We start from the raw sequence: 22,661 nt of genomic DNA on the forward strand, positions 1-22,661 counted from the left end.
CCCTTAATGTGAAGTGGATCAGTACAGCTAGAAAGTAGTCTTTTATTAAAGGGGTTTTCTCAACTGGATCACCACTTTCCATATGTCCTGATAGGGTATATGAACATCATACATAGGTGTCCCCTGCTTCAGACCCCCCCCCCTCACCCTCTATCAGCCAGATCAGAAAGAAATGCTGGAAACGGTGACTCCCACACTGATGACCTTGGCACAATAATGTACAACATGGATATCCATTAATCTGAATGAGTATGAAAAAGGGGTTTCTTGTTGGGACAAATTAGCTCAAATTAACTGTACATTCCCTTTCTGCAGGAATCTAATCATTAACCCCTTAACGACCTATGACGTAACTGTATGTCATGGCCGGGAAGGGAGAGTTTGGAGTGTGCTCAAGGGCTGACACAGTTGACACTTCACTTTAATGAAATTTAAGCACTTAAGGCTTAATAGGATTCTGCAAAAATTATAACCCACTGCATTACATAGATATTGCAGTGTATTGCCCCAGAGATCAAATGATGGCTTGTTCAAGACTAAAATAAATGTAAAGAAACTGTTAAATAACTATTTTAAAATAAGTAAAATAACTATTTTTAAATTTACATTTTTCTTATTTCCTAAATAAAATGGAATAAAAAGTAATTAAAAAGTCGTATGTACTCCAAACTGGTAGCAATGAAAACTACAGCTCGTCTCACCTAAAATAAGTTCTCAAGGAAAAAATAAAAAGTTAGAGCTCTCAGAACATGGCTACACAAAGCTAATTTTTTTATCTAACATTTTTTACTTTGTAAAAGTAGTAAAACAGAAAACAAACGATATAAATTTGGTATTGCCTCAATGATATTGACCAGCATATTAAAGTTAACATGTTGTTATAAACTAAACCCAAAAAACAAACTAGGAATCACAATTCCTATTCCACACCACAAATAATTATTTTTTCGTTTCCCAGTACACTATATGGTACATAAATGTTTCCATTAAAAACGACAACTCTTGCCACAAAAAACAAGCCCTCATACGGCCCACATGTCGATGAAAAAAACAAAAAGTAATAGGTTTTGGAAGGCTGGGAGGAAAAACCGAAAATAAAAACCGAAAAATGGCTGCGGCCCCAATAGGTTAATTACTTATTTATGAGATTTTTCAACCACATTTCATTGGCAAGTATAACAGAAGACTAAACCCCTGTCAATTATATTCTCTTGGCACAATGAGGTTGCCCAAAAGTTTTCTCAAACCTGTCAAGAGCAAAACTTTATCCTTTTCATGTGTTTGTGATTAGGATACATTGCTGTATATTGTGCATAAAAATCTTCAATAATAGGCTTCCTTTGATAGATTCGTATACAGATGGTAGTTAAGTACATTATCATTTACCATGACCCAGCTATACACAAGCACCAAGGCAACAAGCAGAAGGATTTACATCATTAAACACATACACTGTAACTGCTTTCAGTTGATTTGCTGTTTTGGGAGAGACCTACATGTTGCTTAGTCAGTACGGCTTGTAGGACCTGTAAAAAAAAAAAAAAAACACAATAATTTGCTCCTTCAATATGTGATTGATTATTATTGACTCTACATGACTTTTTACAGTCATTGGGAAACTAAAAGAGATCATGACCTTACAAAACCTCAGCATTTCCTATAGAGAAGAAATCTATGTTGCAGAAAAACTATGCCAATGTTAGGTACAGATGTAGCAATCTTTAACTTGACTCTTAACACTTTAAATAAACAGTGCCAACAAACGTTAACTCTTTCAATGACGTTTGTTGTGTGATGTCACTCTGCAGCAAGTTATCAGTCAAGTTAAACGTTGCTACATCTGTACACTTCTGCAGTATTTATATGATTTTTGGATTAGTAACATTCAATTATAAACCATCTTCTCTAATAGATCACTTGTCAAAAAGCAATCTAATTTAACCCTTTCCTGATGGATGGTTTATACTTATGTCAAAGCCGTGTACTGGAAGTATGGAGCGGGCTCACGGACTGAGCCTGCACCATACAGCGCGGGTGTTGACTGTATGTTACAGCCGACACTTCACTGTAAGGGTATGTGCACACGCTAATGACCATTACGGCTGAAATTACGGAGCTGTTTTCAGGAGAAAACAGCTCCGTCATTTCAGACGTAATTGCTCGTACTCGCATTTTGCGAGGCATCTTTGACGGCCGTAAATTGGAGCTGTTCTTCATTGGATTCAATGAAAAACGGCTCAAATTACGTCCAAAGAAGTGTCCTGCACTTCTTTGATGAGGCAGTCATTTTACGCGTCGTCTTTTGACAGCGACGCGTAAAATGAAAGGTCGGCACAGTACGTCGGCAAACCCATTCAAATGAATGGGCAGATGTTTGCCGACGTATTGGAGCCGTATTTTCAGCGGTAAATCGAAGCATTATACGCCTCGTTTACGCCTGAAAATAGGTAGTGTGAACCCAGCTTAAGTGTATGTTCACACGATTAACAAAATACGTCTGAAGACGTTTTTTGAGCAACTTCCGGTTTTCGCTGCGTTTTCGCTGCATTTTTTACGGAGCTGTTTTCAATAGTCTATGAGAAAACGGCTCCAAAAACGTCCCAAGAAGTGTCCTGCACTTCTTTTGACGAGCCATCATATTACGCGCCGTATTTTGACAGCGACGCGTAAAATGACAGCTTGTCTGCACAGAACATCGTAAAACCCATTGCAAGCAATGGGCAGATGTTTGCCGACGTATTGGCGCCGTCTTTTCAGGCGTAATTCGAGGCGTAAAACGCCTCCATTACATCTGAAAAGAGGTCGTGTGCACATACCCTAACGAGCGGGATTGCGCTTATGCGTGATCCCGCTCGTTTAACTCTTTAGATGCTGTGGTCAATAGCGACCGCTGCATTTAAGGTGTTAGAAAGAGGGGGGCAACCCCTTCTGACATCCCATCGGCCCCCAGGTCTGCCAACTTTGTACTCCTATTAGGCCCTTAGGGCTTAATAGGAGGCTCTCAAAATCACATTAGGATTGCAATATGTAGTGCAAGAGATCCAACCATCGCTGGTTCAAGTCCCCCAGGGGGACTAATAACAAAGGTAAAAAAGAGTAAAATAGTTGTTTGTTTTTATGTAAAAAAAAAAAAATGTAAAGTTCAAAAAAAACATCTTTTCCCATTTTTCCCCTGAAGAATTGTAAAAAAAAAAAATTAACATAATTGCTATCACCACATCCATTAAAGTCTGATCTATTACAATATATCATTATTTAACCCGCACAGTGAACGCTAAAAAATTACGGAATCGCTGTTTTTTGGTCACCTCATCTCGCATTTAATAAAAATTGATCAAAAACTCACATGTACACTAAAATGGTAAAAACTACAGCTCATCTCGCAAAAAATAAGACCTCATACCACTCCATCGACGGAAAAATAAAAAAGTTATGGCTTTCAGAATGCGGCGACACAAAATAAATTTTATTTTTAACAATTCGTTTTTTCCTAGTAAAAGTAGTAAAATATACTTTAAAAAAATACAATAGAAATTTTGTGTCGTCGTAATCGGAGTGACCCAGAGAATAAAGTTAACATGTCATTTTAATTAAACGGTGAACGCCGTAAAAATGGATCCCAAAAAACAATGCAGGAATCAATGTTATTTTCCCATTCCACACCACAAATAATTTTTTGCCCATTTCCTAGTACATTATATGGTACAATACATGGTGCCTTGAAAAACTATATCTCGTCGCGCAAAAATCAAGCCCCCATACGGCTATATCGATGTAAAAATAAAAAAGTTATGGCTTTTGGAAGGTGGGAGGAAAAAAATATTTAAATCCAAAAAATGGCTGTGGCGGGAAGGGGTTAAGCAGCAGGAAAAAAAAAAACGGGTGATCTTACCCTTTAAAATGAGGCTCAGATCCAATAAATATCCGATTTACTAGCCATCAGCAGAATATAGGCACCATTCCTCAAATCCAGCCAGTAGCCAGTAGTTGACTACGGTATTGCTTCCGTCAAAACGACAGAAACCCTGCACAACTGAGACAAAGGGAAACCATTGGCATGAGATCCGTCACCATTGAAAACAATGGTGATGCAAAAGGAAACCTATGGTTTCCGTTTGTTTCAGTCAGGGTCCCGTTTTGACGGGCGAGCTCCGACGGAACATCAGAACGTGACCCTGCCGCAGATGTGAATGAAGCCTTAGATAGGCAACATTTCTGATAGCAATATTATCTCAGGAAACTGCCAATTATTAGGTAATTGTATTGTTAGCAGTGTTATTTGAATCTTATTCACTACAAGAAAGCAACCTGCTGTAGGGAACATTTGTCCAGTCCTATTAGATCAAATGAACAGATCCAGGACTGTCCCTCTATTAGCTATAGTGGGCCGCAGTTTCAGCAGCTGAGCCTGTGTCAATCAGCTGGGTGACAGGCAGCAAACTTTTGGGATGTTGTTCCAGGACAACCTCTTTGAATTTCCTGTATCTGACCTTTTGGCACCATCCACAAAGCAGAGGAGAAATTGCAGTTTGCATGGTGATATAGCATGTTGGGCCAAATGATAAGCTTTGCCACCTCAGGGAAAGGGGTAAAATAAAAATGGGGCTCCTCTTGGTACAGAGCCAAAATAACACACCTGCTTTTTCACAATTCACCTTTCAATAACAGGATCTTGGAGGTTGTTATCTTGTCTACCAATTTCCAATGGGACAGTGTTGTTCCTCTTTATTGTTCCTTCACATTTTCTCTGTTCAGGATTTATTCCTGATTTCGTATTTTAAAAAAACCTGCAGCATTTCAGCTTCTTTATATATCCCGGTCTCTTTTCTAAAAATAAAGCAGAAACGAGAAAAAATAAAAGAAGCATGCGTCCAAGCAATCCCTATAATAAGGACACATTGCCAAGACAAGTCTTGGATCATGATTATGGGATTCCTTCCAAAACCCAATTCATTTAGAAAACCTCAAGATTCCTGTCCGCAGATCAGATTTTCCAACTCCCAGTTAGGTAGTGAAAAAAAGCTTTTCCTTTTTTAGTTGTTGCTCTTTTGGACCTTCTTCACCTTACGATGTATAAACCTGGCACCATGCAGTTATTTGTAACCGCAGGCACATGATGATATTGAGAAATGAATAAATATTTAATAAGTAGTCAAAGTACTGATTTTGTGAATTGCATTTTGTTTCGGGAATATTCTGCCTTTTCATGCACTTGTTTTATACAGCTGTTTTACTGTAGTCATGTAAGGGAATAGGACAAGCTTTAATAGCCTATTTCAGGAGTCCCTAGACCGTAGTCATGGACGTAGCATGTTACTGATGATAGGTGAATATTTTAATTGTGTATTATTACATTTGTATCTGTCCTCTCACACTTCACAAAGTATAAAATGTGTAGGTAACATAACATAATGTCCATCCTGATCCTCCTGATTCATAAATAGAATTCCATTTTTGAAACATATAGCAGTAAGAGAGAGGCAGCAGGGAGTGTAAATGGACCGAACAGTGCAGCATAGACTTACGTACTGGTCAGGATCTTTACATACTTGCAGGACAACACAGTGTTGATAGAAGTGACGCAGGGGGACAACTCAGTAACCGCTATTTGCAGATATATAGTTGTTTTTGAGGGGAGAAATGCCATGAATATAAGGGCCTATTCACACGAACGTAATTCTCGTCCGTGTGCTCTGCGTTGAAACAACACACAGCACACGGTCCCATTGATTTCAATGGGGCTATTCACACATGTGTGAGTTCTCACGCAGCGAGAGTCCGTTGCGTGATACTCACCGCATGTCCTATATTGGTGCGTTTTCACACGCCTACGCGCCCATTGAAGCCAATGGGTGTGTGCACGTTTATGTGCGGTGCGTGATTTGCGCATCAATTCCGTTGAGAAAAAGGTAGTGCTTTGCGAGTGCGTGAAAAACACATGCCACTCGCAAAGCACACTGGTGCAATAATGCAACACAATAATGCAACAATGTAGCCTTGGGCTGGATTCACACGAGCGTGTTCAGTCCGTGATATACGGACCGTATGGCGGCAGTATTTCCCTGACCAAACACACTGCAGGGAGCCGGGCTCCTAGCATCATAGTTATCTATGACGCTAGGTGTCACTGCCTCGCTGCGGAAACCTGTCCCGTACTGAAAACATGATTCCAGTACAGGACAGTTTTCCCGCAGCGAGGCAGGGACTCCTAGCGTCATAGATAACTACGACACTTGGAGCCTGGCTCCCTGTAGTGTGTTCGGTCCGGGAAATACTGCCGCCATACAGTCCGTATATCACGCATCGAACACGCTCGTGTGAATCCCGCCATAGTCTCAATTTGTCTTATACATTAATCTGTATTTCAGCTGACAAATCCATGACATAAGTAAAACTCCAAGTAAAAGCTGAATTGCAGGATTTTCCCAGCTTGTGGTTGATGCCGGAATGCAGGGGTGTCATGATCTGCCCCATTCTATATATAAAGAAAGGCTTCTTCTGCTGGATGAGATCATATCTTGTATATTTGTTTAGTGGCGTGACTTGTAGTGAAGCCATGTTCCTTAGATCCTGGTTTAGGGTTCCTAATCTGTCATTTGTACAATAGGGATGCAGTAGCTGTGGGGGTTCCTCAAAAGGAAAACATTTCAGGGGTTCCCTCATGGTAAAAAATGTCTAAAATGTTAAAACGTTATATTAATAGATTTATTGGTGTTTTAAATAACCTTTATATTATATAACTGGCTTTTCCACTTTTTTTTTTATAAAAGTTTCATGATCACATTCTTAGCATTTCTTGCATGTTAAATTTAATTTGCCTTTATCTTTAAAATAATTATTCAAAAGAATCAACTTACCATTAGTTTACCACACTCTACAGGTATCAGCGCTGCAAAGAGCACGCACTAATAAACACATTGTTCATTTATGTTTATCCTTTTATATGTAGAGTCAAAGAGACCCTCGGCTCAATGAAATCTTGTTCCCATTCTTTGACACAAAGCGGGCCATGCAGATCATAGAGACGTATGAACCCGATGATGAGTTGAAGAGAAGAGGTAGGGCTGTCTGGACATTATCCGAGATGTAATTATTTTACTGATGCCCAAAGGCATAAATACTGTGGACCTTTCGCCCCGGCAGTGGGGACGCTTGATAGAACAATTTATACTCCATATGGGTTTCCTGATAACCTGCCCAGACTCATATAACTAAAGCTTCATTTATACTGAAAACATCTCATCTGGAAGAACGGAGATCACAACGTAATCTAGACCTACCAAATAGACCAGTAACAAAGCGTTTATTCAAAATGTGACTTAGTAATGACACTGTGACCTAGAAAATAAAGCCCAGGCCCTAAATCACTGTTTCTCGCAATGCGATTTAAATCTCAATTACTGTGACCTTTTCCTCTCCTTCTTGTCTAATATGAAATTAGGCTTCATGTAGCCGGATAGAAATAATCTCAGCTGAATAACGTGTCGCCATGCCCAATATGCTATGACAAAAACTTAGATTAAATAAAGACCAAGTTGGTTTTGTTAATTTATTTCTTTTGTATTTTCAGGTCACATATCAAGTGATGGATTTTGCAGATATTTGATGTCTGATGAGAACGCACCAGTCTTTTTAGACCGCTTGGAGTTGTACCTGGAGATGGAGCACCCACTTGCACACTACTTTATAAGCTCCTCCCACAATACATACCTTACCGGGAGACAGTTTGGAGGCAAATCTTCAGTAGAGATGTACAGACAGGTCCTTTTAGCTGGATGCAGGTTGATACATTTCTTGTATTTTTTTTTTTCATTACAAACGTTATTTGTTTAGCGTACCAGTACATGTTTTTTTTCATGCAGTCATGGTATGTCCCATTGAGTTTATTTCCAGGTAAGCTCAACAGTCTGATCATGTGCATATCCTGTTAAAGTATTAAGTACAGATGCACAGCAAAGAGTGCAGTGAATATTCAGAACTGTGACCCAAAGACCATACAAAACAATATTCCCATCAACCATTGTTCACTCTTAGGGCAATGTCTTAGGGTTTGGGGTACCGTCTTTGCAGGTCCAGTTCAATGAAATTCAAAAAGCAATAAATACAGGAGTGAGTCGTACCATGATTGCATTATAGATACTTGTGAGAAAAGTCTATAGAGGTTTTGCTAAATTTACTTGGATTAAGTAGAATCTATTGCTTACAATTTTGGAGCTCCAGGCTGCATGGCGATCTCCTAAAACAAGATAATCCAAGCAACGGATAGCATGATTGTGCTCAGACTTGATGTCTTGAGAGGTCTTCCACTCTGGAACCTATACATAACCTGGCCATACATATTAGATCTGAGTGGTATTACCAAGATCACTTTGATGGCTCAGTGTGTTCTAGACCTAAAATCCTAATTCTTTGTAAATACACTTATTTTTTAAAATCGTAACGTTCCTCACTTGTCACCCCCATTTCTATTCCACCCCTGTCTCTATTTACCTTCCTTTTCCACTGGACACGTCCTCCAGTAGTTCTTTGCTCGGCGGTCGAGGATGCGTAGTTCCTTCCCTATTCTCCTATTCAATCACTGTCTCCCTGTGTCTCCCTTCTTCGGCACCCTGGGCGAGCATGCGCAGAGAAGACTACCTGTGTCTCTCTGCCCTGCATTCAGTAAGCATCGCTCCGCTGTCACAGCCACAGCTGAGCATGTGCTAAGAACATCTACCAGAACCACCAATGGGAAGAAAATACTTACAATGTGAAAATCGTCTGACAAAATGTAGTGACCACGTTGAATTGCTGGTCACGTGGGGCGTTTATCAGTAACGCCCAGTTCACTGGGTCCATGCATAGAGTTCAACGCAGGAACCGGAGGCCAAAAGTATGGAAGGAAACAACAAGGTAAGTTTCTGAGGGCATGATTCTATATGTTTTATATACTTAAGAGAGTTCTGGAGAAACAGACAATTCTGGGACCAGCCTTATATAGTCGACCAACGTGGATGAGTGAAAAAAGGGTCAAGCATGTTGGATATCAACATCCCCAACCCTCCGGAGATAAGCCACTCGTCTGACAGCAGTCTAATGTGTATGGCCGGCTTTAGTCAACCACTGGCTCTAAATTGTGGACCTCTGTTTGTGGAAAAGTCATCATCCTCCTTTCATTCTTCTCCAGTCCAGTCTAGTGTTTTATTGGAAGATTGTAGCCACCTAACCAGTCATTCAAAGTTCTCCGGAACGTATCCAAAAGAAAGAGAGGCAGCTCAACAGCCTAAGTGCAAAATAAAAGTGTTTATTCACCCAGTGCAACAGGCGACGTTTCACTTTCTCGATAAAGGCATTAACAAACTTGATGTTGCCTTCATTGAAAAGGGAAAACATCGCCCGTTGCACTGGGTGAATAAACACCTTTATTTTGCACTTATGCTGGTGTGCTGCCTCTCTTTCTTTTGGATACGTTCCGGAGAACTTTGCACATGACTGTGTCTGGTGGGATTCATAGTCCAGATCCTTGAGGTTCAGCACCCATTATTCCTCTTGCTGTGCAGCTCCTACCTTGCTCTATTTGGACTGTGGCCACCTAACCAGTTATCACGTATCGTGTAGACTGTAGAGAAGACAATTATTTTTAAATGTAGAGATAACTTTTATATTAGTGTTATAGTTAAATATATATATTTTTTTTATATGAAGGTGTGTTGAACTGGATTGTTGGGATGGAAAAGGTGAAGATCAGGAGCCTATCATAACGCATGGGAAGGCTATGTGTACAGATATCCTCTTTAAGGTATATTACTGCTGCAAATGGGTCCATTTACCTACAGTACAAAATACATTTAGTTTTTAAGTCATTTACTTGTATATGATTGATACATCAAGGGTTAAAGAGGCTCGGTCACCAGATTTTGCAACCCCTATCTGCTATTGCAGCAGATAGGCGCTGCAATGTAGATTACAGTAACGTTTTTATTTTTAAAAAACGAGCATTTTTGGCCAAGTTATGACCATTTTTGTATTCATGCAAATGAGGCTTGCAAAAGTCCAAGTGGGCGTGTTTAAAGTAAAAGTCTAACTGGGCGTGTATTATGTGCGTACATCGGGGCGTTTTTACTACTTTTACTAGCTGGGCGTTCTGACGAGAAGTATCATCCACTTCTCTTCAGAACGCCCAGCTTCTGGCAGTGCAGACACACAGCGTGTTCTCGAGAGATCACGCTGTGATGTCACTCACAGGTCCTGCATCGTGTCGGACGAGCGAGGACACATCGGCACCAGAGGCTACAGTTGATTCTGCAGCAGCATCGGCGTTTGCAGGTAAGTCCATGTAGCTACTTACCTGCAAACGCTGATGCTGCTGCAGAATCAACTGTAGCCTCTGGTGCCGATGTGGCCGACACGATGCAGGACCTGGGGCAGGAAGTGAGTGACGTCACAGCGTGATCTCTCGAGAACACGCTGTGTCTGCACTGCCAGAAGCTGGGCGTTCTGAAGAGAAGTGGATGATGCTTCTCGTCAGAACGTCCAGCTAGTAAAAGTAGTAAAAACGCCCCGATGTACGCACATAATACACGCCCACTTGGACTTTTACTTTAAACACGCCCACTTGGACTTTTGCAAGCCTCATTTGCATAAATACAAAAATGGTCATAACTTGGCCAAAAATGTTCGTTTTTTAAAAATAAAAACGTTACTGTAATCTACATTGCAGCGCCTATCTGCTGCAATAGCAGATAGGGGTTGCAAAATCTGGTGACAGAGCCTCTTTAACAACATACTTGATTATTGAGCTCTGATTGGATCATCTTAAGCTGTGGTCTCCAATCTGTGGCTCTAAAACAGTTGCAGTACTAAAACTCCCAGCATGTCCTGACCGTCACAGCTTGACTCATTACGACTTGAATATCCATACTGTAAACTCAATACACCTAAATAGAAACTCATAATAAGAATTACAGATCAGTCAACAGCAGCTTGCTGGTGGTTTTAAAGTAGGCACACAATTTTATTCCTTAAACCACACAATAATAAGTGAAATCTGAAGAAACAGTAGTGAAGGTATATTAAAAAGTCAATATTGAGAGCTGGAACATTATATTAAAGGCTTTAGTTTGGCAGAACTGCTAAGAAACCATGAGTTTGGTCTCCCCAGGTAGCTAACACCTGATATTTTTATTTATCAACCTGAGCCAAATGGACTAAATGTTCACTGGGCGTAGCAAGTACAAACATGTTACAGGTTAAAATAATAGGAAATAGGGATGACTTTTAGCTGTATTTTGAGTGTTGGGAAATTGGTGCGAAGCTGTCATGCCAGCTTTACCCATCCTGACTTTGATTCTACATCAGTACATCAGTTGAGATAGAAATATAAGATCACTATGTGTGGACAGTTTTCACAGGTTCAAATGTAGGAAAGCAGAGATGTCATTTTCCCATCTCCCCATGATATCACAATGTTATCTGTAGTTTTCCATAAGGCCAAAAGTAAAAACTATAGCATTGTATTAAAATCTATGTAAACCTTTGAAAGGCCTTTTTAAAAAAAAAAAAAAATGTCAATTGGTGCAACTTTATAATTAGTTTTTCTTAAAAAATAGTTTTTACGTTTGGAGATACAGCTGCTCTGTATCCTGTATACAGAGCAGCTTTATCGTTTGCTAAATCCCATTACTGTGGCTCCACGGGTGGTGTCTGACATGCAGGATTGAGCTGTTATCCATCACATCTAAGTTCAGAGTGTCAGAGACACGCAGGAGTCGTTGACACTGAACCCGTCAGGTCCGCGGGACTGACGGATTCAGGTCTGTTAGCGAAGGATACAGCTGCTCTGTATAGAGAATACAGAGCAGCTGTACCTCAAAAAGTAAAAATCATTTTGAATAAAAACAAATTATAAATTTGCACCAAACACTCTGATTGACCTTTTAGTTTAATAAATTAAAAAAACAACTTTCAAAGGTGTACATAGCATTTAAAGCGACCCTCCGGTCTCAGGACAAAACTATAAATGTGATGGTGCATATTGAGTAATATTACCTCGTGCACTCCAGTTGCCCCCTACGGCGTGGATCTGGCCTCAAAATGGCCACAGCACTTCTCAGACTGAATCTAAGACACTCCCTCTGTTCACAGATTGGACAGAACTTCTCAGAGAACAGTGGGAGTGTCTCAGACTCGTAGTCTAAGAACTGCTGCAGCCAATTTGGGACAGCACAGAAGAGACTCTAAAACGGTGGCTCCACGGCAGAGGGGCACAACTGGAGGGCACCAGGTAATATTACTCCATATACCCCATCATATTTAATATGTTGACCGGGGGGTCACTTTAAGGAAACAGCCCACTATAGAAATAGCTCAATGACAGATTCAGCTCTGCTACATCTATATGTTGAGGCACATCTTACTTGTTTCTTTTAATGCAAACCTGTCAGCAACTTTATTTTGCCCTCCCCTAGTGCTGGATAAAGTAGTGATTTTGGATGCGGATTTGAGCGGACCGTCACTTATTTGAGAATGTTAGGGTATGTTCACACGTCTTAACAAATTACGTCTGAAATTACGGACCTGTTTTCAGGTGAAAACAGCTCCTGAATTTCAGACGTTTTTGCATGGACTCGCTTTTTTCGTGGCGTCCATTACGGACGTAATTGGAGTTGTTTTTCTATGGAGTCAATGAAAAACGGCTCCAAAAACGTCCAAAGAATTGACATGCACTTCCTTGATGCGGGCGTCTTTTTACGCACCGTCTTTTGACAGCGACGCGTAAAATTACACTTCGTCTGAACAGAACATCGTAGAACCCATTGCAAGCAATGGGCAGATGTTTGCAGGCGTAATGGAGCCGTCTTTTCAGGCGTAAATCGAGGCGTAAAACGCCCGAATTACGTCTGAAAATAGGCCGTGTGAACAAACCCTTACTGGATTGTTGACAACCTACGTTTTAAACATTACAGCATGATGCGAGCGCTGTAAGGAATGTATTTATAAGCAGCCATTTCCCCAGGTTCCCCTTATATCTTACTAATAATACCTCATTTTCACATGTATCGATCAATAATACGGTGCTCCTAGGAGTTTATGTGCCCATACTGTACCTCTGTGGCCCTACTGTTTAATACGGAGACAAGAAATGGTATATTGTATCACATGCCGTATTGTGGAGGTATTCTCCCCTAGTACTGTTTCTTCTAGAGGAGAATACACCGGGAAATACATAGCCTGTGGCTCTGTAATATGGATTCATAGGAGCTCCAAGCACTGTCCTACATGGTCCACGCAAATGACTTTGCTGTTTGCATGAGACTTTTTTTGCAGAAGAAAGTTATTGATTTGGATTTATGACTGTGGATGTCTATCTAAAGCCACCAGATGTCCATGTAAAGCCAAAACATCTATGATAATGTGATTCAGAGTCATTTTCAATCCTAATCTTAATGTCAGCATATAAATCAATATGTCCCTAATTATTACATTCCCCCCTTGTCTGTTTTTAAAATTGACATTGGTCCTGCTAGTTTAATATCATTTTATTACACGCCATATCATTTTATTGTGTCTTTGTCACTGGATTTGTGCTCCGGTAATGTAACAGAAACTGCCCGATAGCATAATAACATTGTACAATCATTCTGCCATTAAAGACTCATTACAAATCCTCATTCTCTGGTCATTGTTTTAAGGATGTAATACAAGCCATCAAGGAGACTGCGTTTGTCACATCAGAATATCCCGTGATCCTGTCATTTGAGAATCATTGCAGGTATTCTGCTTATTTTTCGTTGATAATTGTGTGTATTTGTTACGTGTTTGTGAAACTTATTATTTTATTTCCTAAGAAAAGTCTGCAGTTAGATTGGGTCTCATAGAGTTTGAGATGCAGTTTTTAATGCAATCTCTTGAGCCAAAGTCAAGAATGGAATCAAAAGGAATGGGAAGTATAAAGTGCAAAGATGTTGGATCCACTCCTGGCTTTGGCTAAAAAAAAAACCTGCATTAAAAACTGCACCTCAAACTTCATGTGTTGTTCCAGCCTTTGGCCTCATTCACACATTGCAGATTTCATCGGTATTTTGCATTAGTGTTTTGAAGTCAAAATCAGGAGTGGATGCAATGAAAAGAAGTATAAATCTTTCCATTATATTTCCCGTGTGTTTAGGATCCACTTCTGGTTTGGTCTTCAAATCACTGATCAAATCTGCAATGTGTAAATGAGGCCTAAAAAGTGTTGGTGTTGCTCGAGAACTGTAATCTCATTAAACACCATGAACTAAATATATCTATAATTTATCTAAGAATTTTTTTCCCTTCCAAAATCAACTCCCTTTTCCATTTTATTTTTTATTTTTTTGGTGCAACATAATGGGCAAATGCATTTTTCAATCAAACTAAGTAAATCCATAAATTCCTCATGAAATACTTTTCTCATAAAAAAAATAATAAAGAAAATAGACCCTAAGGCCAGTTTCACACGAGCACAATATGGGCGCATTTCTTCCCCTTTATTACAGCCGCAAATCCTGGCCTGACCACAGGATAATATGAGGCTATCATTAATTCGGACCATTAGAACCGCGGTCGGCCTGGGATCTGCAGCCGTAATAGAAACGCAAAGATCCGCCCCTAAACTGACATGGTCTAAGGGCACGGCCAGACGTGGCGGAATTGCAGTGGAATTCTCCAGCGGCCGTTTTTTACATTTGTTTCAATACATTTTGAGGCAAGTTAGTTCAGACGTTGCGGAAAACTCTGCTGCGGACCATAGGCTGCGGTGCAGAATTTTCCCTCCGTAGCATGCACTGACTGTTGCGGAGAAGAAGCGGAATTTCACTGCGTATTTCAGCCTTTGCAATGCAAGGACTGAAATCTGTGGCAAGTCCGCTGTGATATCTGCAACGTCTGAATTACCTGTCAAATATGCAAATGTTGGTGCAGATTCATTGCGTAAATGCCCCAAATCTGCACCAACATTTGCAGCGGAAAAACTCCAACACGTGTGAACGTGCCCTATAAAGAAGCAAAAACTGCATCTCTGCAGATTTTTATTAGTTTAAAAATAGGGTGAACTCATAAACCTGGGTATTTTTTGGCTCTGTTTTTTTTTTTGGTCACTGTGATTTAGTAAAACCAACCATAGTCCTAATCTACCGCCATTTGCTCTCCCAACAAATATAAAAATGAAAAAAAAAAGCCTTGCTTAGCAGAATGCAATTTTAAAATGTTCTTACGATTTAATGCAGTTTTTTTTTAGACTGGCGTTTATTGACCCTGTGATGCTGACTTGTAAGCATTATGTCATATTTCTTCTATCAGTAACGGCTGTGATACATGTTGAAACTTATATTTTAGTAAATATCAACAGTACAAGATGTCCAAATACTGTGAAGAAATATTTGGGGATCTCCTCCTGAAGCAACCCCTGGAATCCTATCCGGTATGTCATCTACAGTTCCATTTTTAACATGTTTGTCGTGGTAAAGAGTTGTCTTTTTTTTTCTTGCACTGTCGTTCACTTCATTGTAGAACTTGCAGAGTATGAAGCTGAGAAATATCATTCATTCCCACAGGAATATGTCACTGCATTCAACAAGCAAGGCAAAGGAAAGCATGCTCAGCTCACTCATGAAGTAAAAACCTTGAGCTTTACTGCCACCTTCTGACACAGAAATTATTATTGAAGACATAAATAGGAATGAAATGTCTTTGACGTGTCAGATTATACTGATGCATGCTGTTAAATAATTTTGTGTATTTTAAATTGTGTCATATGAGCCTTTTTACTCGGGATGCTGGGTCAAGTCCATAAGACTAAAGGCATGATTCACGCTTTAATGGTTAAATATACGGATCATAAAACATCCATAGCCTTCCAATCCTGCCCTTAGTCTTCGAATATAGATTGTGCACAAACTACACGCTGTGACTTGTTGTTGCACAGACACGTTTTTGTGGAAATTATGAGGCTTATGTGAAACATGATGCAAATAGATATGTTCTAGCGTCTCTGTCATATGTAGTCATATCAATAATAATACAAAAAAAAAATAAGTCTATTAGTTCCATTGCAATCCATCATAACATTTCACATGATGGATTTAATAAAAGTTTGCTCTTCTTATCAAAGCAAATATGTACATCAATTATAGTGAATATTTTAAAACCAACCTGCAATGAATGCCATGCTATGGAGAAACAGATTATTTCAACAGACTATGCACATATTAACCATGTATAGAATCCAGAAGACCATTTTCATCTATGACATTATAATGTCATTATAGGTGGGGTTGATGCTTTACCAGGAACGTACGGTAACTAGAATTCATAGGGCCCCATAGCAAAATGAGATGGCTCCTCACCTCCTAGTGGCAGGAAACTGAAACAGCATAAGTAGCAATAATCAAAGGTATAAATAATAGCGCCATATATCAGAGAGCCGGCATAGTAGTGCTAGATAGCAGAAAGTCACCTACTTGTTATTCCCACAAAAAGGCAGGGGCAGATATATCATTGGTGCAACCTGTGCAGCTCCCAAGGGGCCCAATAGGTAAGAGGCCTACTGTCACCTTATAGCATCCTTCTTCTGTCTGTTAGTTTGCATATAAATGCCGAGTCAATTAATTTTATAGCTCAAATTACTGATGGATTGTTAGAGAGAAGTAATGGGGTGATCTATGAGATATTGGAGAGCAAGTGGCCCATATACTGATCTTGCACAGGGGCCCATATACTGATCTTGCACAGGGGCCCTCGGTTAGCAGTATCCGCCACTGCAAAAATTGAACAGTGTTATAGCATCTGAGTGGGTCCCTTCACCTACTGCGCCACACAGCAGCTACTATTGCTTCTACGGTTATAATAATGCTCATGGATTTTACCTACGGTACTTGATCATGTTCAAGAAAAAAGTTACAAAAAAGGCATTTTACAATATATTTAGATTTGTAACTTCTAAATATGTAGTTTCTTCACAACAGCTCTAATGTGCTAAAGGGAAATGTCATGTTGAAAATGCAGTCTGATCTGTGGGCAGCATGTTATAGAGCAGAAGGAGCTGAGCAGATTGATATATCATGTTGTGGGAAAAGATTCAGGGTAACTTGTAATTTATAAATCTAAACCTCTGCTCATTGTGAGCTTAGGAGTCCAGTGGGCGGTCTTACTCATTCAGCATATGAGATGTGTGTGTATACCTATATAGATATACATATATAGCACACAAGAAAATGGCGACAGCACACTGCAAACACCAATGTAACCTAAACCGCTAAATATAAATAAATATGTATTACTGCTAAATCTACTTACAATAGGGAGGTTCTTGGCGCAAATTTTGGTCAAAATGTGTGGGCCCACCTGCCACACAAAGGCGTCCTCCATAGGTGGGGACCTACTCTGCACATACACCCAGAACTGGGACTAAGCCTACATATATCTGGGGATGGTAGGAACCAGCATTGAACTAATTAAAATCACTCAGGGCAGAATGGGAGGAGTGCAAGAACAAAAATGGAGGCAGTCACTAACCCCACATACATGGATCACATAAACAACATACAAGTTTGAACAGCACATTCCAACAAAATGAAACAAAACGTGTATACAGGTGCAAGAACGCCTATATATATATATATAGATAGATAATTTATCTGCTCAGCTTCTCCTGCTCTTTAACATGCTGCCTGCAGATAGGACACCATGATCAATGTGACAGGTCCCCTTTAATCTAAGAGAGGAGTGCTTTTTATATACATAAAGTACAAATAAAATTCTCCCTGTTTTTTAAGAAAAATCATAATTCTTGAAACCCAGGGCAAGTCGCCTACCAATATCGTACATAAGTCTTACCTTGGGTCACTCTCAAGCATAGATATGTAATGAGTACATCTACTGCAGCCTACGGGGCCTTGCTGAGCTACGTTTTTAATGCTCATTGGAACTAATCATGTCTGTTATGAAAGGGTTAAATAGCTACAGGTTTTGGGAGGTTCAGATGTAACAGCAGTCTGCAAGTTTATGTTTTTGTGAAACATTGTGACATCACATACAGCATTTTCCCCCTTGTGCAAAACTCCTGCAGAAAAATAGGTGAACAGAGCAAAAAAAAAATATAGATTAACAGGGCATGACCACTGTAACCATGATTATTTATTTGCACTGAAGAAGGCACCGTCTCAATGTCATCTTTTGTTCTGTACAATCACCCATATTCAAGCATTCTGTGCTTGGAAATTTCCCATCGAGTCTACTATAGAACAATAGAACGTATTAGGTGGAGGGTATGAGAGCCCAGTCCTAACAGTTCAGTAGGTTTAACAAATATATTATGCGTTAATTTGTGCATATTCTGTTCTCATTTCTAAGATCGATTTCATCTTCTCGATGGTTTCTTATATATTTGTTCAGTTCTTGGTGTCTATTCTAAGCACTCATTATTGCTTCTTTTGCATCATGTCTAAAGCATAGCCTTGATGATTTGTAATCTGAGCACTGACCTGGAGTTGAGTTTTTGCTGGTACTTGGGTATATCTCCCAACATTCCTCATTAAAAAAAAAAAAGAAGTGCTAAAAAGGCACCTGGGAAAATCCAGACTTTTCGGGACCTGTTTATCGTCACCTTTTATGGAGTGGTCAGGTCCCTCTGGTCTAGGAGGCCACACAGGATTATTAAGGAAAATATGTCTGTTCTGAGGAAGCCTGGACGTTGGGTGGTATGCCTGGGAAGTAATATCACTTGCTTTCAACTTGTGTTGCTGATCTGTTCCTTACACTGTAAAGCATAGTATCTCCTCATTGCTTTACATACATGGCCGGCAGATTGAAAGTTGTATATTTTTGTACACATATACTAACCAAGTGGGACTTTCTGTACAGATTACCTGGAGAAGTAGGTGGGACAGTGAAAGGTAAAATCCTATGCAAATGAAAGGCATATTGAACCTACAGAGAGCTGGTTTTTTCCACAGAAGAAAGGGTTCCTAGCCATCTAGAGTCATATAATGGGTGCCAAGTTGAAGTCACACGCAGTCCATGGCGCTTAAAGGGAACCTCTCACATTGAAAAAGCAGTCCAGTCAGCGGGCAGCATATTTTAAAGCAGGGGGAACTGAGAAGATTCATATATAGTTTTATAGGAAATCATTAAGTTTAACTTGTAATTATTTATCTAAATCCCTACTCTTTCTATGCTGAGGAGTCCAGTGGGCCGCTCTACTCAATGTTTGACACCCTTCCCAGTATGAGTGTGAATAGAGAGATAGCTGTCATTCACTGAGTAGGACCGCCCACTAGACTCCTAAGCATAGAAAAAGCAGGGATTTAGATCAATAAATTACAAGTTATACTGACTCTTTTTCCACAAAATTATATATCAATCTGCTTAGCTATCCCTGCTCTATAACATGCTGCTAGCAGATTGGACTGCATGTTCAACGGGATAGGTTTCCTTTAAGGAGATCAAACAGTCCGTCTTACACATGACAGCAGTATAAATGTCATACAATGAGGGGTGGTCCCTTCTACAGTTTTTGCTTTGAGACCCAGAAGCTTCAAGATATGCCTCTATTCTCACCCTTTGCTCTACCTACTTGACCATTAACTTGGGCAGGAGTTAGAAAGTACAAAGTTTGGTTAGAGAGCAACTTTAAATATTGTAAATAGAGAAACACTTAACAACACAACTTGAGAATGTATTTTTGAGATTTGAGGCACATATAATATAAGAATCAATCTATATGTAGAATTTTAATCTACTTTCTATGTGGCATTTTAAAAAAAATGGTCATAGGGGAACACTGTCCTTAATAAAATCTTCTTCTTAGTGACTCAAAAGTTTCTGCTCCCACCATTTTTAAAGTTCAGGTTCTGGAGTTTACAACCTCTAGACTTCATCCTATATGCAAATGGCAGTAACTTATAAACTGACGTCATGTAGCAATTCATATAACTTATTGATTCTACAAATCCCAAGCTTCACCAGTAGCCTTATCAAGAAGAAAAGTCCAACTCTCTGTTGCAGGGAACCTTTATATAATCTGTAAGGTTGAAATGTGCAGCAGAGCTGTGTAACATCAAGAGTCAGCAGAAAGTAGCAAAGAGCCGGTCTGAGGTCTGACCAGACTAATCCCGGTCATTCCTTGGTGATAAATGGATAGTTATCATCCTCTGAGAAAGACATTTTAAGAATGTCCAATCATTTTTTTCTGACTGATTTTACAGATTTCAGAAACAATTATTACCTTATTATGCTGTTGTATTGATCAACTGTGCTCTAAAATGGCTAAACACTTATAATGCATATGGTGCAATGATTCCTTGAGCTGAGATCTTGAGGACCGCTTCTATACTGTATATATGGTGGGACTATGCAGCAGCCTCTGTGGACCGCTGTGTAGGTATATAGATGATTGCCTGGGTATACATTGCATCCATAAACTCTGTAAATAATCATGGCTTCCACACAGCGTTGGCCTCTTAGATTTTAATTCAAAGATCAAATTGTAACAGTTTATTAACGACAAATTATGAGCAGTTTTAGCGCTTACCTACCAAAAATGTAAAGGCGTCATCTTTATAAGAAGAAAAGAAAGCAGGCTTCTTTAACCCCTATATATCAGCAATTATCACCAGGGGAATGCGTGTCAAGCCATACATTTGATGTATCATTTCATGCAGGCCATTCAAATGATTGGCTGACCATGAAATGCAGGGACTACTCCGGGTCTCTCCATTCTGGGTAGATTATGTAAACAGTTTAATTATAAACATGTAAATAACATGTTTAACACCTTGGACGCACAGGTATCTTATAAAATGCCTCTTGTTAAGACACCATTATATTCATGTACGTTATGGCATTGCACAGGCACAGAAGTTGTGCCCATGCGATTAGCAGCGGGAGCCCATTGGTGGTTGACAGCCAGGCTCCAGCTGTAATGGTGAGGATCAGAGAAACCTCTGATTCTGGCTCTTTAATCTAGGTCAATATCAGTATAATATTAGCATCAATTACACACAGTAGAAGATATTATTGGGCCCTTTTTGGAGCAAATTTTACTCAAATAGGCCTTTAATTCGTTGTGAACATTGATGGTAATTGTTACTTTGATAGTACTAAATGTATTGGTAACTAGCAATCAAAATATTTTTACTTTTTTACATAGATTGTCTGGTTTAGAAAATTAATTTTCAAACATCCATTGAAGACCACTACCTAGTAGGCAGAGCGGAGAATGACTATAGAGAGCATCTCTCGCTCTGGAGCACCCGGCACATCTGTGCATTATTGAAGCAGTGTAATGCTTTGTTTTCCCTGCGGTGGCGCTGCAGGGGAATTGAACACTTTCCACAAGATTCCCCACAGCTAATTGTTAGGGGTCCTAACAGCAGGATAAAATGTGATCAGCTTATTGTTGGCGGGGCCTTTTTTACACAAAGGGATTATTCAAAGTGGACTTCCCCTTTAACAGTATTTCTCTGTTAGGCACATTAAACATTTTGCTTCTTAAAGAATATATATAATTGTTCTTATTGTTACAAAAAATCATTTAGTTCATGGGATTGTCGTCTAAGACTCAAGACTTTGTAAATCAAAATTGATACCCACAGTCACATAAAACAGACATAGAGTGATTTTCCCAGCCTGGGATGCAAATATCTCCCATTATGTGCTACAGGGCAAACAAATGCAGCCACATCGCCACTGTATGAAGAGCTGTGCACGCCTGCATGTTTTGCACTACTGTATATGACCTTTATTATGTTTAATATGGAACCAGGAGACAATCAGAATAATTGTACCTTTGGTATATTTCTCTCGATCTTATTTTTCAGTTGGGTCCTGGGAAACCTTTACCTTCTCCAAATGACCTGAAAAGAAAAATTCTCATCAAAAACAAGCGTCTGAAGCCTGAAGTGGAAAAAAGTATGTGTTCATATATCCTGCTGTGATTCTTATTATCCTGCCTACTGCTTCCCGCCTTATTACTGTGCCAGGATACTCATTTAGACAGATTGGCACATAACTCTGCATAACCAAGTATGGATGGAAGTGAGAGTAGTGGCTCATTGTCTGTTGGAAAATACAAAGTCTACATTAAAGCATAGATCGAGCTTCGCTAAAAAAAAAATAAGCGAATTCCATTAGGATGAGTATAATTCCCTAATGTATTGTCATTAGTCAAATTACAGACATCACAAACCAATATGATCTGAACATGTCGGGCAGCCCCAGTGAAATCAAATGTCTTGTGGTTGCTCATAGTGCCCATCAGGTCGGATCTGCAATTCTGCTAATGACTATACTGTATATTAGAGAATTGCACATAATGAAATTTCTTTACACGGTATGTTAGCCAAGGTACCTCCAAATGAAATATAGACTTTAATTCATTGAACATTTACAAAACGGCTAAAAAACATAAAAATGTATACTAATAATAAGCAATATTATAAAATATACAAATAGAACATACATTTTCTTTTTATTAAACTGAGCATACTGTTTCTTTTAATGTATGTCATTGTATAAAAATAATTTTTTTTTTTGCATAAAATGGGTTGTCTGGTGTAGAAAACCCATTTTCAGATACCATATAGAATTCTGAGGTAATTACCTGCTAGTTTTGTCATTTAGCATGGTCTTAGATTACACATACAATCAGATTTCAATGCATT

General features: G+C 39.4%; 1 protein-coding gene and 1 long non-coding RNA gene across 6 annotated transcripts in view; one reads left to right on the top strand and one right to left on the bottom strand.

The window, feature by feature from the left end:
• Positions 1-22,661, top strand: part of PLCB4 (phospholipase C beta 4) — a 263,547-nt gene that overhangs the window by 174,815 nt on the left and 66,071 nt on the right. For all 5 annotated transcript variants that reach the window (XM_075863064.1, XM_075863062.1, XM_075863065.1 and 2 more), the window contains 6 exons: positions 6,950-7,058; positions 7,571-7,781; positions 9,685-9,778; positions 13,671-13,750; positions 15,337-15,421; positions 21,819-21,909. In XM_075863064.1, coding sequence (XP_075719179.1) covers positions 6,950-7,058; positions 7,571-7,781; positions 9,685-9,778; positions 13,671-13,750; positions 15,337-15,421; positions 21,819-21,909 — 670 coding nt within the window. The remainder of the gene's footprint in view (positions 1-6,949; positions 7,059-7,570; positions 7,782-9,684; positions 9,779-13,670; positions 13,751-15,336; positions 15,422-21,818; positions 21,910-22,661) is intronic.
• LOC142760115 (uncharacterized) lies at positions 1,154-21,858 on the bottom strand. Its single transcript, XR_012883247.1, has 3 exons — positions 21,786-21,858; positions 4,637-4,827; positions 1,154-1,526 (listed from the first exon to the last, which is right to left on the bottom strand). It is a non-coding gene; the product is annotated as an uncharacterized LOC142760115 (long non-coding RNA).

This window comes from Rhinoderma darwinii, chromosome 4 (assembly GCF_050947455.1).
Source record: "Rhinoderma darwinii isolate aRhiDar2 chromosome 4, aRhiDar2.hap1, whole genome shotgun sequence".
Lineage (NCBI taxonomy): Eukaryota > Metazoa > Chordata > Amphibia > Anura > Rhinodermatidae > Rhinoderma > Rhinoderma darwinii.